Here is a 14,486-nt window from a genome sequence, read left to right as displayed (position 1 = left end):
TGTTAACAATTTTCATTATGACAAATGTAACACAAAATTACACATTTATCAAACGATCTCTTAAAGTCTAAATTTACAGAAAACATTAAATTCTTCCTTCGTTGTAAGAAGGATAGTAAAAATCAAAATAAAAAAAAAGTTTCTTCATGTGAAAATTCACTGAGGGATTGTCAGTGCGATAATTAGGGGATGGTGTCAAATATTTATCTAATGTTTTCTGTAATAATTACTTTCGGAGTCGTTTATTTTCTGCGGATTTTAGAATACATATATGTATTTGAATATTGCTAACCTTCATATATCTTACTAGCGGTTCATCCAATCATTATTTATATATAATATAGAATAACTATACTGAGTTGTGTATGCAAACCTACATGTGTACCATAATTTCAAATAGTAAAATAGAGACTTTGTCGTGGCGACAAATCTGAAAGTAGTTCTAAAGATAGCAAATACCATAGTGAATGGTAAAAGGAATATAGTAAGTTGATAATTCTTAAAGGAACTGTTTTAAGTAAAGAGCACCAACCCAATAGTTCTAAATCAAACGACACGATCCATTTTTGCAGACTACTCCTCAAGTGTCAACGTCTGTTAAATGAAAATTTACAATCTACCGATATTTATAATAAAAAGAAAGAGTGTACGTCATCTCCTTGCCATTATAAATATCGGTAGATTGTAAATTTTCATTTAGCAGACGTTGAAACCTAAGGAGTAGTCTGCCAAAATGCATCTTGTCATATAATTTAGAACTATTGGGTTAGTGCTCTTTACTTAAAATAGTTCTTTTAAGAACTATGAACTTATTATATTACTTTTACCATTCACTATGGTATTTGCAATCTTTGGAACTATTTTCTAATTTCAAATAATTAAATAATTAAATTTTGACGTAATTGTTTATCGATGAAAATGCAAAACATACCTAAAAAAGCTTTATTAAGTGAATGACTTGTTCTATACGATACAATGTTGATATATTAGTTGTTGGATTCTTAATTCTTTGTTTTCAAGTTATACAGTTAGCCTAATATCAAACCTTCTGTTTCATTCGAGACCTTTTCAAATTAGTAAACTTCTGAAAACATTGAAATGAGATTGAGTTGAAGAATATAAATACCTAAAATTTTTAGATACAAAGAAGACGTCCTGTAAAGTGGAAAAACTTGTCACTTCTGGTGGTGGCAATTTAATGATGGAGGATGTTATCTTTGAAATTGGTCCTGGCTGTTTAGAAGACAGTACAATGATTAAGTTGGTCAAGGTTAACAATCCAAGCTACATCAAAAGTTTGCTGGACTTGGAACTTCTTCAAAGTAGCATATGTCATCTGCAATGTCTTCCTAACGGCCTACGTTTCTTAAAACCTGCTCAATTGCAAATTAACATCAATGGGAAGAGAGGATTCTCAGAAACAGCTTTGGAAAAGATTGTTGCTCTTTATGGATCCTATTCGAATGATAAGCAAAAAATAGAATGGCAACAGGTGGAAGACATTGATTTGATTGAATCGAGGATTTTGTTAAACATTACAAAGTTTTCTTGGTACAGCTTCATCGAAGCTTTTCGTTCACTTATTCCTCGTATTTTATGTCATCTCAACCATTTTTTTCCATCTTATGCCTATGTATTCCATCGAAGATCATCAGAAATGGGAACATTAGATATTAAAGTTGTCTTTGTGACCTCTTTCGTGCGTGAAAAGTTAGGAGATTCTCCAATGATAAAATTGGCCAAAGATTGGGAAGACTTCCACGTAAATAATAACAATGAAGATATCAACTATATCAACACTGATCGAAATCATGAAATACAGCTTACTTTTCAGGAAGAGGAGCTTGATTCATACACTTTTAAAATAGATATTTCAAAGCTTGATAACGATGGTTTTGTTGTTCATCACTTTAAAAGAATTCAAGTAAATTTTCCTGCTAAAGGATATTTGGAGGTGAAAGAAAGTGGAAACAGAAATTCGAAGTGGAAGCTGAATGTCGACGAAGAAAACTCACAGGGAGCCGTGATAAATAAAGGTAGGAACTTGTCTTGTATTGTTATTCTCTTCCCAATGAACTTAACGAACCTGAGGTAAAATTATGATAGTAACGATGTACAAGAAAGTTAAACGAAGGGGAATGAAAGTCTTATTTCCATGAACCATAAGCTTCTGCGCTGGATGTTTCATATATCGTCGTAGATGAGCATAAGGCAGGACATGTTAAACAAAGGGTAAATTTTTCTCGTCCTGTAAAATGTTCTAAACTTTGAAAGCTTTTTCTTGTATTCTTGTCAATTAACACATTTGTTTTGCAATGTATCACAAATGAAGCCATTTGATTAGTATAAATGTGTTTTTGTGAAGATTTATATTACTTAATAATGATGTATTTATAGTGTTTCGTTTTCAAACTCCAAACGTTCGTTTATTTCTTTATGTTCAATACTGTATCAATGACTTAAATTTTCCTTTTGCAAACGACGAATAATTTAAATGTACTTTGCACCAGACGGCAGTGCTCAGCACAAGTTGACAAGTCTTTGCTTAACTCACTAAATACTGCGTAGCAGCAAAGTGACGTAATTCTTTTTATAAAGTGCTCAAATTGACTACACTTCATAAGTTCCATCCAAGAAATAGGATTACGTGTTTGATTACAAATACAGTCTTCAATCAATCTTTTACATTAACAAATGTTATAAGATATATGAATTTTTTCTACACATGTCTAAGCAACACTGAATGGTAACATTTGCAGCTGGTTTAATCTGTTTTAACCATGACAGTAAAATCTTGTCACTTCAGAATTTGTACTTCAAGCACATTATCAGTCATTTGAAATTAAGACGAGACATGAAGTGATAATGACATCATGCAATTTATTTTTTAATGTAACGTTTATTTGTATTCTGCTTGTTTAATCATAAAAACTTCTCAACAAACTATCTTTTGTATATACTGTCATACTTCATGTTTGCACCACCATGCATACATTTCCTAGCTAATAACATTGAAAATCAGGCAAAGAAGGGCCACCATTAAATGGACTTGCTCAATATACTTCAATAAATAAGAATTCTTGTTCATTGTAACAAAAATACAACAAAATCATAATGAAAATGAGCAAATTTGACGATGTGAATTCTCAAAGTTCCATAATAAAATGAAGGCTATTTACAATTTTTATTATGAATAATGTAGCAGTAAATTGCACATTTATTAAACGATCTTCTAAATTCTAAATTTCCAGAAAATTACAAGTTTTTTTGAGCTCTCTCTTTGCTAAGTATACTGGAGATTACCTCTTCAGTGTGAACATCATTCAAATGTCCACAAAGGTCATTTACTAGCTTAGAATTGCATTTTGAAAGTTGCATAGAGCATAAAAGTTGCTGTATCAGTTTTTTCTACTAGAAAATTTCCCAAAACCGATAAACAAATAACGTTGCTAATTACAAAACAGAAAAACGGCGGATTCATTCATTGATTTCAATAAATTACTCCCACTGATCTCAAAATAAATAAATATAATTATTTCGACTATATTAAAAGAGTAAGTGACTCCAAAAATCTCATTTATGATTCAAACAGTTTCTTAATTGATGATTGTCAAATGGCTTGATGATCTCCATTAAAAAGTGCACGTGAATCAGTTCAAGCCACTTACGACTTAAACCAGTCGATTAAGCAAGAACAACACTGCTGCTGAAATATCGCTTAGAGAACTCAACGGCTGTATCATGTTTTCTCAGATATTGTAGGACCGACCACTGTAAAGAGGACCGAAACTATAACGTTTAGTGTGGTGGGGAAGGGGGTGTTTAATAACGCTGCTGATGAAATATGGCTTACACAACTCAGCAGCTATATTATGTTTTTAGATATTGTAGCACTGACCACCGTGTAGAGGGCCAAAATTATAACTACTAGTGAGGTGGGTGAGGGGGTGTTTAATAACGCTGCTGATGAAATATGGCTTACAGAACTCAATGGCTGTATCATGTATGTTCAGATACTGTAGCACTGACCACTGTATAGAGGAGCAAAACTATAACTTTTATTGGGTTTGGGGAGGGGTTGTTTAATAATGCTGCTAATGAAATGTAGCTTACACAACTCAGCAGCTATATTATGTTTTCTAAGATACGATAGCACGGACGATTGTATAGAGGACCGAAATTATAACGTTTAGTGGGTTTGAGGGAGTGGGTGTTTAATAACGCTGCCTCAAAAATATTGCTTACAGAACTCAATGGCTGTATCATGTTTGCTCAAATAATGTTGCATCTCTACTGTTTAGAGATAAAACTATAAATCTTAGTGTGGTGGGTGATGGGGTTTTTACTAACGCTACTGCTGAAATAAAACTTACAGAACACAATGACTGTATTATGTTTTCTCAGATAATGTAGCACAGACCGCTGTATAGAGGACCGAGACTAGAGCGTTTAATGAGTGCGAGAGGGGTGTATTCATTTCTTCAATTGTTCTCGACTGATTTCTTGTGAAAGCCTACGTAGTCTACATTAAATGTAATGCAAATATAAATAAACAAATAGATCAAGAAATAGACAGGCAGAATGCTAGATGTAAAATTGATCTGAAAATTTTATGTGAAACTATGCAAAAGATTTTGTCAATTGCTCTTTTTAATTTTATTTGTAAGAGATCTCCGAAGGAGCGTTCTTTTATGCGAGAAAATTTTTCAACATACTAAAACGTGATTGTGGTAGCCAAAGACAATTGAAATGTTCTGCATCACACATTAAATACAAAAAAGATGTTACAACATTTGAAGCCGAAGTTCGATCATTTGCTTGCATCGTTCGTGTTGTTTATCTTGACAATTCTATTATACCATAGCACTACAACATCATGATTTCTTTCACATGTTTCTAAAACAGACAAGAATTTTATCAAAAGGACTGAAAGATATGATACGAATTCAAATCGCTTACTTTTTTTGTGGTGTTAAAAAATTATTGAATTGCATGATTCCTTTTCTACCTTAGTAAAAATTTTTATCAAAATGGAAATTTTCTCGATAACCAAAACGCTGACACAATAGACACATGTCAGACAAATTGTTTCCTGTAAATAAATCATCATAAGATTAGTATAAAATAATTGAAAACTGCAAAAACCTTCTTTAATTTGGCAAAGGTAAAACAATACCAGCAATGTTGCACGAGAATAAGAAAAACAGGAGGTAGGACTTGAAGTTGCAGACATAAAGATAACGAGGTTTACTCTACCAAGGTGAATAAGAGAAACAGTACGTGTCAGATAGTTTAGAGTTAAAGCATAAAATGTCTATAAAACAAAAATTTGGCAGCTTGTTATATTCTTTAATTGAACAGAAATTTTAATATGACAACGAAGTTTCTCGGATCTTATGCGTATCTCTTTTCGTTCTCAAGATATTGAAAGTTTTATTATGTTTGATTCATCTAACTTGTGACATCACATTGTATAATAAGAATAAGAATTATTCGGCACATTTGCTAAAACTTTTCTTCAACGTTGCAGAATTTCTTTCTTTGTGATGTGTTAATTATATAAATATTATTATCAACCTAAAGTTGTCAGGAAAATGAAGTTTATTTAAAACATGGCAGCGACTCATTTTTCATGCAATATGATGTCACAAGTTAGATAAATTGGTAATAGCAAGGACTTCACTTCAGTATGTTTAGAATGAAAGAGTCATACATAAAAGGTTTTAGAAAACATTCATTTCAAAAGTTCTGGTCAATTTAGATATAATTTAACTGGCAAAGTTTTCATTTCTTTGGCACTTTAATGATTTTCAAACAAGGTTTGAGGGAATAATTGTAGAGTTTTCACTGCTGATCGAACTTCAACGTTCATATTTGGCATCAAACATAAGACAGTCTATCTAAAAGAGGAGTGTCGAGAATGGAAAGAAAAACTAAATGAAGCTATTTTGTTATCTTCTGCTGTAAACAAATTTTTAGACTCTAAAAAATATGCTCCCGAAATTTAAATTTAATATTTTCGAAAAACGTAAGGTTATTTTCTAAAATATATAAATGAAATTACTGCAGAAAGAAGCTTATGTGATTAATTGTATGTATAAGCTAACCTCAAATGTTGCCAGTTTTGATTTTACAATTAAAGAACTTATGATTTGTCCAATGGTTGTTGATAAGTTTTGTTAAAAATGTATGGAAGGTAATAATATCCTTTCCTGATTGGAAAAGTTTAAGCTTTTTCGACGGATTTATTTCGTTTCTTTCACCCTTGAGTGTAATGTCTTATCTAATTTTTTTAGAATTGGTGTTGCAAGAGTGGAAATACATCGATGAATCGATGAAACATAGAGAATTGTTTTTAAAATTGATTGAATATGGACGCAATTCCAGTGATGAGGTTAAAGTGGTGGGCAATGTACGAGCAATTTTCTCAGAAGAGTTTTGCATTGGCAAAGGAAGTGGTGCAACCCGTGTTTATCTTGGACTGGGTAAGGATGGTTACGGTAAAGCAGTGAAACAAATACGTCGAGATAGCTACATCCAGCTTGCGCTGCATGAAAAGAAAATTTTGAATAAATTCAACGCAAGAAAGTCGAAATATGTTGTGAATTATTCTTTCCTGGAGGAAAAGACTGGAACAGAATATGTATATTTGATATTAGACTTATGCGAAGAATCATTGGAGAGTTTCGTAGAATCGTCTACTTTACATGATCTTCAAAAAGCTCTTCCCGAAATTCTTAGACAAATTTTGCAAGGATTAGCTGATCTTCATAGCGGCCCAAATCCTATTATTCATCGTGATTTAAAGCCCTCCAATGTTCTCCGAGACTCACAAGACAACTTTCTGATAGCTGACTTTGGCATTAGTCGAATATTGAAGGAGGATTCTACGACATATGACAGCAAGCCTAACATGGGAACTGAGTATTGGATTGCTCCTGAATCATATTGTGAAGATAAAGATACAGTAGATAAAGGACGGTACAAGAAAGGGTCTGACGTATATGTAAGTGTAGGAATATGACCATTTGCACGACATGCATGTATAAAGTCAATTTGTAACATTACATTGTTAATCTTTCTAGAATGCAGGAATGGTAACTTATTATATTGCAACAAAAGGAAAACACCCGTTTGGAACTAAACCGTATAGACTGATGAACATGTTGAAGGGAAACCCTGTTAACCTGGACGAAATCAAGGATGAAACACTGAAAGACCTTTTGTTGTGGATGTTAAACCGAGAACCCGAAGACAGGCCATCAGCTAACGAGGCGTTAACACATCCATTTCTTATGTCGGATGACGAGAAATTTGACTTATTATGTAAAGTTGGAAATCTTCAGCAGATTAAGACAAATGATCCCCTGTGTAGTGTCGTTCAACAATTGAATAGTGAATCCTCAGATTGGAAAAGTAAAATAGACAGTGATGTTTATGATTATTTTAGAACGGACGTGTTGACTGGAAAGATTTTTACATATGACTCTTCATGGACAGAATGTTTAAGACTTATTCGAAATATTAACCAACATTGGAGCGATCGACCACGGCCAAAACCTCAACCAGAACCATTTTATAAGATTGGCGATCACAAGGCGTATATTCTCAAAAAATTCCCCAATCTCCCTGTTCGAGTGCATGTTACTGTGAGGTCCAATGAAGAATTGAAAAACAATCCAGATCTCAAGAACTTTTTCAATTTCAGTGAAAAGAAACCACATCAAAAATAAAAGTTTTTAAACAGTAAAAACAGTTTGTGAAAAGGCAAGTGAACAGGAAAGATACCGTGTAAAATAGAATTTACTCAGATTGGAAAAGACAAATAATTTTTTTACGTATATGATTATTTTAATTGTTGGCTTTCATTGACAGATCGATTGATTGCGACCAGCACTAAAACCATCCATTTTATAAAGTCGATGATCCTAAGGAGTTCTTTTTGAAATCCCAGTTCGGGTACGTGCGGCTGTCTGGTGTAATGACGAATTGAAAATAACCCAGAACTTAAGAACTTTTTCAGTTTTTAATAAAAGCGAACCACAATGAAAAGTTTACTGTCAGGAAAACAAATAAGAAATCAACGATACGGTAGTTAAAGGTTTTATTTTATAGATGTAAAGTAGCAAAACACTTTTCACGACGTATTTGGATGATGCATAATCACATTTCTGCATCAAGCTTACATTAGTGAATGATATTATATCTGGTTATTTAAATTTTATTCTCAATTCCTTTTGTCGAAGACGTATGACATTTAAAGTCAACTTTATAAAATACACATTAAAACTCTTACACGATAGTAAATGGTATTTCTGGAGTTACAATATTTCCAAGGTGCCGTTTATTAAAGTATTAAAACGAAGTGATAATGGTTAATGCCAGAAGCACAATTAAATGGACTTAAGCTCTGAATTTAATAAACGTTAATTATCTGAAGAGACTGAATAAAGGCAATTAAAAAACAAATGAAGCCTTTACAGCATAGGAAAAGTGAATCCGGTATAGCACGCAGCTTGAAAGTCTGGTCTTGAATGTCATGGGTTCTTGGGAGTTGCTTATGCTGTAAACCTAACCATCGTTTGTTGAGCAACTTCACAGGTAGAATTTAGGAGTGCTTTTTTGTTTTACTATCTCGCATCAATTACGTAGGTAATCAATACAAAGCATTTGAATTAAATAACATTTTTGATGAGATCAACAGCATTTCTTCTAATGGATTCTTTAATATTTTAATTAGTTTTATCGAAAATATTCATAGTTCTCATTATTTTCTATGATATTTTATTTATTTCATACTTTGTAACCCTAACAATTATTTCGTATCTGCATCCATGCAACTAACATGCAAATGCTTTATATTTAAGATTTATTAAATGAATATTGAGTATACAGGTAAGATTAACTACCGCTCTTTGTATCACCTGTATTCTAAAAACACTCTCACACACACATTCATTGAATAAAGTTTCAAAATAATCTTATAACTGCTGGAAGACCTTGTATTCACTCCACTGATTGCTTGACTTGAAATATTTCACCAAAAATTTATACCACTGATTGATGGGGAAATGAGTTTGCATTGACTAGTAAGATCAAGACTGTTGTGTTGCACACATTGAGGGTTAGAGTTTTTGTGAGTTTCTAGAATACTGGTGAATAACTTTTTCGACAACTTCACGAACGTATAGTGAATGGTCAATTGAAAGAATAACTTGATGCCTAAGGTTTAAGGGAGGCCACGGCGTTTTAGCACTTATTTGACATCTGTTTCCACTTTGTCTATTGCTGAGGCAAAATATAACCTGTAAGTAATTGTAAATTTCGGACTTAAAACATTTTCATTCGTAAAATTTCATAAGTACAACAACTCCAACGTATTTGAATCAGGCCATCTATTAAAATAATATTGGGCCATCCAAACACGGAAGTCATTAAAGTTTATATGACCAATTACCATATTCTCACCAAAAATAGGGCGTGAAAAAAACAATTCAAATGATGTAGTGTCAATGGAAAATTTTTTAAAATTCAAGAAACATTTGGTCCAAACATGCAGGAAATTAAGAATTTTTGAAATCATCAGTTTTTACGGCAGCAATTCCAACATCACTATTTTATAAAACATTAGGACTTTTTTCGTTAACTACAATGAACGCTTGTGTAGCCGTTTGGTAACTGTAACAGTCAAGACAACGCAATCTATGATGTGGGATTGAGGCTTGGCCCTGTCATTGACATTTAAGTTCTACCAACTTTGTCATATTCTTTTCTTGTACGATATATTTATGATTATTATAGACATCAACAATTACATTGAAGACCATTACGTCATACGTGTATGGTTATGAAGCCTTGCGAACATTTTTTCATAGTGTAAGGTTGATTCCATAGAATTTTCTCTAACAAAAGAACATATGATTGCGCTGTCTAATTTGAAGAAGGATAGAGATATTTATCAAAAAGTTTGCTTTATGGAATGGTTTCCCACGTTGGCTTACAAACAAATTGATCAACATCAACACAAAACTTCTCAAACTACCGTGAACACATCATACGATGTCATTTACACCCATCTACTTTTAGTAAATGATAAAGGTTGTAGAGTTGTTGAAGGTCGCATGCGCAAGATTTATATATTTTATTATCTCAGACCCCAGATCATTTGCTAGGTATCCGCACATGAAAGCACTCAGTAATAATTGTGTGACAGTTTTAGTTTAAAGTTTTGTACCTATAGCATCATTTAGCTTTTGTTAACTTATTTAACTTTGCAGACAGCATATACTATAATAACAAAGGAACGTAGTAAACTACTAAGTAATAAAGAACATTCTACAGCTTTCACCAGCCCTTTAAACATAACGTTACTAACATTAAAAACAACACGATTTATGTAATTCATAATAGTGCAAGAGATTTTTCATGAATTGACGAAGGCAGACATTATTGCCTTTTAATCTAGAGTCTCCTGCTTTTATTTAAGTATGATTTTAGAAATGTTCTTGTTTTACAGTAAGTTGTAACATATGATAGCTAGATTGCACAACCGTGTTTTAGTTTTGCTGCAAGGATTGGTTTGCAATGGTAACAAGTCTTCATCAATTTTCACAAGACTATGAATTATTTTGTACTCGTTTACATAACACACGTCATTCTTTTTTAAATGCCATACGTAGTCGCACAGAAATCTATGTATAACATCGGACTGAATTGTAAGAGAAATTCTATATGCATGTACTTAGAAGTGTTAATAAACAAATATGAACATTTTCAGAAAGCAAAATTTAATTAAATTAAATTGAATATAATTATTTTAAATACATGTATAGCCACAAATGCCTTTCCTATTACAATGTACAATTTGAGATGTTTACGTCAAAAATTACTTAAAAATTATAACTATAATATGGGTATTTCTAACACAAAAACAGTGTATTGGGGAATCGAATAAAAACTAAATTGCACCGCTCCTAAAATATGTATGTGACATTTTGGTAAATCATAGCTGTTTGAAACAAATTAAACAGATCATAGATTTATTAAATAATTTAGAAATTTTATTTTCCGAAAATTGTCAGACGGTCAAAAATGGTTCGTGTTGATGTCAACTTTATCGGGAGCACGTACTCTAAAAACTTCTTTTACAAAATGAATTCTATCTTTAGTTTTGATGATCGTATATAACATAAAGTACAACTTTGTTCCCTTGCTAAGGTCACTGATTTTTTTAGACTTTCCCGAAATAAAAAATCCTTTATGGAAAAACCTGAACGGTATAAAAAAAGACCGAACACAAAGTCACGATAACTTTGAGAATACTTAACAGGAAGAAACCACTTGGTATTTTAGGGATTTTACTGATGTCTGTAGAAAGTGGGCTCGTCCTATAAATTGATCAAGATACCAGTCCCACGTTCGTCATCTGAGCGCAGCAACTACTCGCCATAACTACAGTGCATTCCTATACTATCTAAACTTTCTACCTGCGCATAACACTAGAATCCCGCCCTGAAAAAGAATGCTCCTGAAGGAGGTAACCCATCATGCCCTTAACTTATCCTAGTGCACGTCGCAACTACGGGTGACCTCCAACCGGGGTAGGTTGTACTACTCATGCATTATAGCGGATCCAAGAGTGCCTTAATAATCGCTGTAGAAAACCGTTCATGGAATTGGCCAACTACCAGTCTGCAATTGGCCAACTATCACTAGATTCAGTCTTCTATGGTCTTCTTACAGATGCTATTTGCATCCTCTACGCTAAGGCACAATTTGTACCCATTAACCACAAATAGAAGTTGTCTTCCTTTGGCCAAACTTCACTTGCATTTCTGATCTAAGCTACATATTGTCCTATCTATCCTTCTGTGAGGCAGCGTCCGCGGCAAGCATGCGTAGCTTCTTAATAACGTATATTCACACAGAGGCTTCCGAAGATAAATCGAGTAAAACCGACAAAAATGCATGTCAATAACAGTCTAATAACCGCTGATACAACTTCACGCTTACTAATTAAGACACAAATTTTACTAATGAGCACCGAACACAAATAATTTTTCGAGTTACACTGAAAAAACTTTTAAAACCTCTTAATGACGGCTATTTTTGAAATGCAGGGAAAAAACTACTATGAAAATGTGTATTTAATTTTATACCTGCATGGAAAAAAAATAGCCCTTAGTGGAATATACTACTCACCAGGATTTGTTGTGGCTTTTGCCCTTTCTGTAAAAAGACATGGCCTTTTAGCAGGCTAAACTACGTACAAAGCATAATATAAACTCACGGTTTTCTATGAATCCGTTGCCAAGTTTAAGGAAAGGACGATGAATCTTTCCTTTCTTTCCTTTATTACCATGAAGTGAACGGATGCTGAGCACGTGAAATCATTCAATTTTTGACGTTGATGGTACATCCAACTTTCCGGCTACCTGACAACATCCCCTGTTTCGTGTCGACGACGGCAAGCACAGAAGCAATTGTGCATATCGTCTACGGCAGGGGTCTCCAAACGTTACAGCCAGAGGCCACATGAACTTTCATTCAGCATGTTGAGGGCCGACGAACCGTATACCTCTGGTCAAAGAGCGAATATTTTAATAAAACTCTTGCTAGTTGGCTAGCATCATAACGTGAACTTTCTGCACAAAGTTTATTTTGTTTAGTAATATCATTCTTGTTTTCTTAAGTGTCTCTGCGGCCGGATTGAGAGGCCTAACGGGCCGCATCTGGCCCGCGGGCTGTAGTTTGGAGACCCCTGGTCTACGGTATAAAAGCGGAAACATCGACAGATAGTCAGAAAATTAGGACTTTTGGTTTTGTTTTGCATGCTGAAAAAATTCCATGTTTTTATTAAGAAAATTTTCTAATTAATTAATGTAGAAATTAGGCTGGTCGATGGTGGCGTGGTTTTAATCATCTACAAAGCAAGAAAAACTATTGATAGTGACTTTGAGGATTTGCGGGATTTTTTGCTGTTGTGAATAGTTTAATAAGAATATTATTCTTACCATGATATTATTGATATATCGTCGTTTATAGTTCGCTTATCTTTAGGATTGGCGGATCAACCAGTGAGAATCGTATCTTAGTTAGATATAATACCCAGGATAGTAACGTTTTGAACTGCCATAGTCCAATAGTCCAATAACCTTGGTCACAATCGAAGAGGACAGGGACTTGTTTAAGGACATAAAAACTGAGCTGATGGAAGCATTGCTTAAGAGCAACATGTTCTATTTGCAATTGTAGTATGTGATGTAGACGGATTGATGGACAAAAGAAGTCTCGTGTTTTCTAACGTCATTAAAGTATATACTGTCCCATCCTTGATCATTGTTCGAAGGACTTGATTGCCCATTCTTGTTAATTGTTCGGAGGACTTTATTCAAGTATATTGTCCATTCTTGATCATTGCTCGGGGGACTTGACTGTCCATTCTTGATCATTGGTCAGAGGACTTCATTAAAGTATATTATTCATTCTTGATAAGAGTTTCTTTACAATAAGATAATAGAAGATAATGTTAGCTCACAATTTACCGCCAGTGAAATTAATGACAAAAATTAATAACGTAAAAAATACTTACTTTAAGGATTTTATTCAGAATGTCCTTTCTTGATTATTGTTCGGAGGACTTGATTATCCATTCTTGATCATTTGTCCGAGGACTTTATTCAAGTATAATATTCATTCGTGATAAGAGTTTCTATACAATAAGATAAAAGAAGATAATATCAGTTCACAATATACTGCCAGTGAAATTAATGTCAAAAATTAATAACGTAAAAAGTGCTTCCAATTGTACTTTTGCTACATGGCAGGCTGTTACTTTCAGCCCTGCTTGCAATGAAATGGTAAGTGGATAATATGGGGATGGTGCAGAACCCAAACCAGAGGAATCTGGCTTACTCTCAGCTAACAAATCCTGACGATTAAAGCGCGTGAAAGTTCGATACTAAACTCCCAATGATTTATCTGATTTTCTAGTCGATGTATAGAAAACTTAGATGTCAATGATAATCTTATAAACCGCGATGATAATATCGACATTTTATATATGACGACTTTTTGAGGAAAATGGTGATCTGGCAAGCAAGTTGAGTATGTAAAACTCATTCACTGCCTCCACGATGTACATAAATGTATCAATATATCCACACCATAGTTTACATTCAGTCAGAATTAGTTATTTCATTTGGATAAGAATAAAACTCGTCTCTGATAAATATCTTGCCGATGTAAGCTTGGACTTGACGTTTATCAAAATGTCATAAAAAATTGAGATAAATCTTCAGGCTTTCTTAATTCTTCACAGAAATATTTGAATTTACCGTATAAATATAATATTTTTATTCCAAGAAATTGCCCGTACGGTATCAAATTTTGAAATTAGACCTTATTATTCACTAAATTTACTCTTATATAAAGTTGTGCTAATCTTATGTATTCGGTATGTCAAAAACCATGCGTTGTTCATCTGC

General features: G+C 33.4%; 1 protein-coding gene across 1 annotated transcript in view; it reads left to right on the top strand.

The window, feature by feature from the left end:
- The window catches only part of LOC124449663 (serine/threonine-protein kinase/endoribonuclease IRE1-like), a 91,346-nt gene that overhangs the window by 22,213 nt on the left and 54,647 nt on the right, over nt 1–14,486 (top strand). Inside the window, exon 6 of the mRNA XM_047000611.1 lies at nt 1,140–2,036. Coding sequence (XP_046856567.1) covers nt 1,199–2,036 — 838 coding nt within the window. The 5' untranslated portion in view covers nt 1,140–1,198. The remainder of the gene's footprint in view (nt 1–1,139; nt 2,037–14,486) is intronic.

The sequence above is a fragment of the Xenia sp. Carnegie-2017 genome, unplaced genomic scaffold, assembly GCF_021976095.1.
Source record: "Xenia sp. Carnegie-2017 unplaced genomic scaffold, XeniaSp_v1 HiC_scaffold_23, whole genome shotgun sequence".
Classification (NCBI taxonomy): domain Eukaryota; kingdom Metazoa; phylum Cnidaria; class Anthozoa; order Malacalcyonacea; family Xeniidae; genus Xenia; species Xenia sp. Carnegie-2017.
Note: the sequence above shows the minus strand (reverse complement) of the source record. Positions and strands in the feature narration are given on the sequence as shown.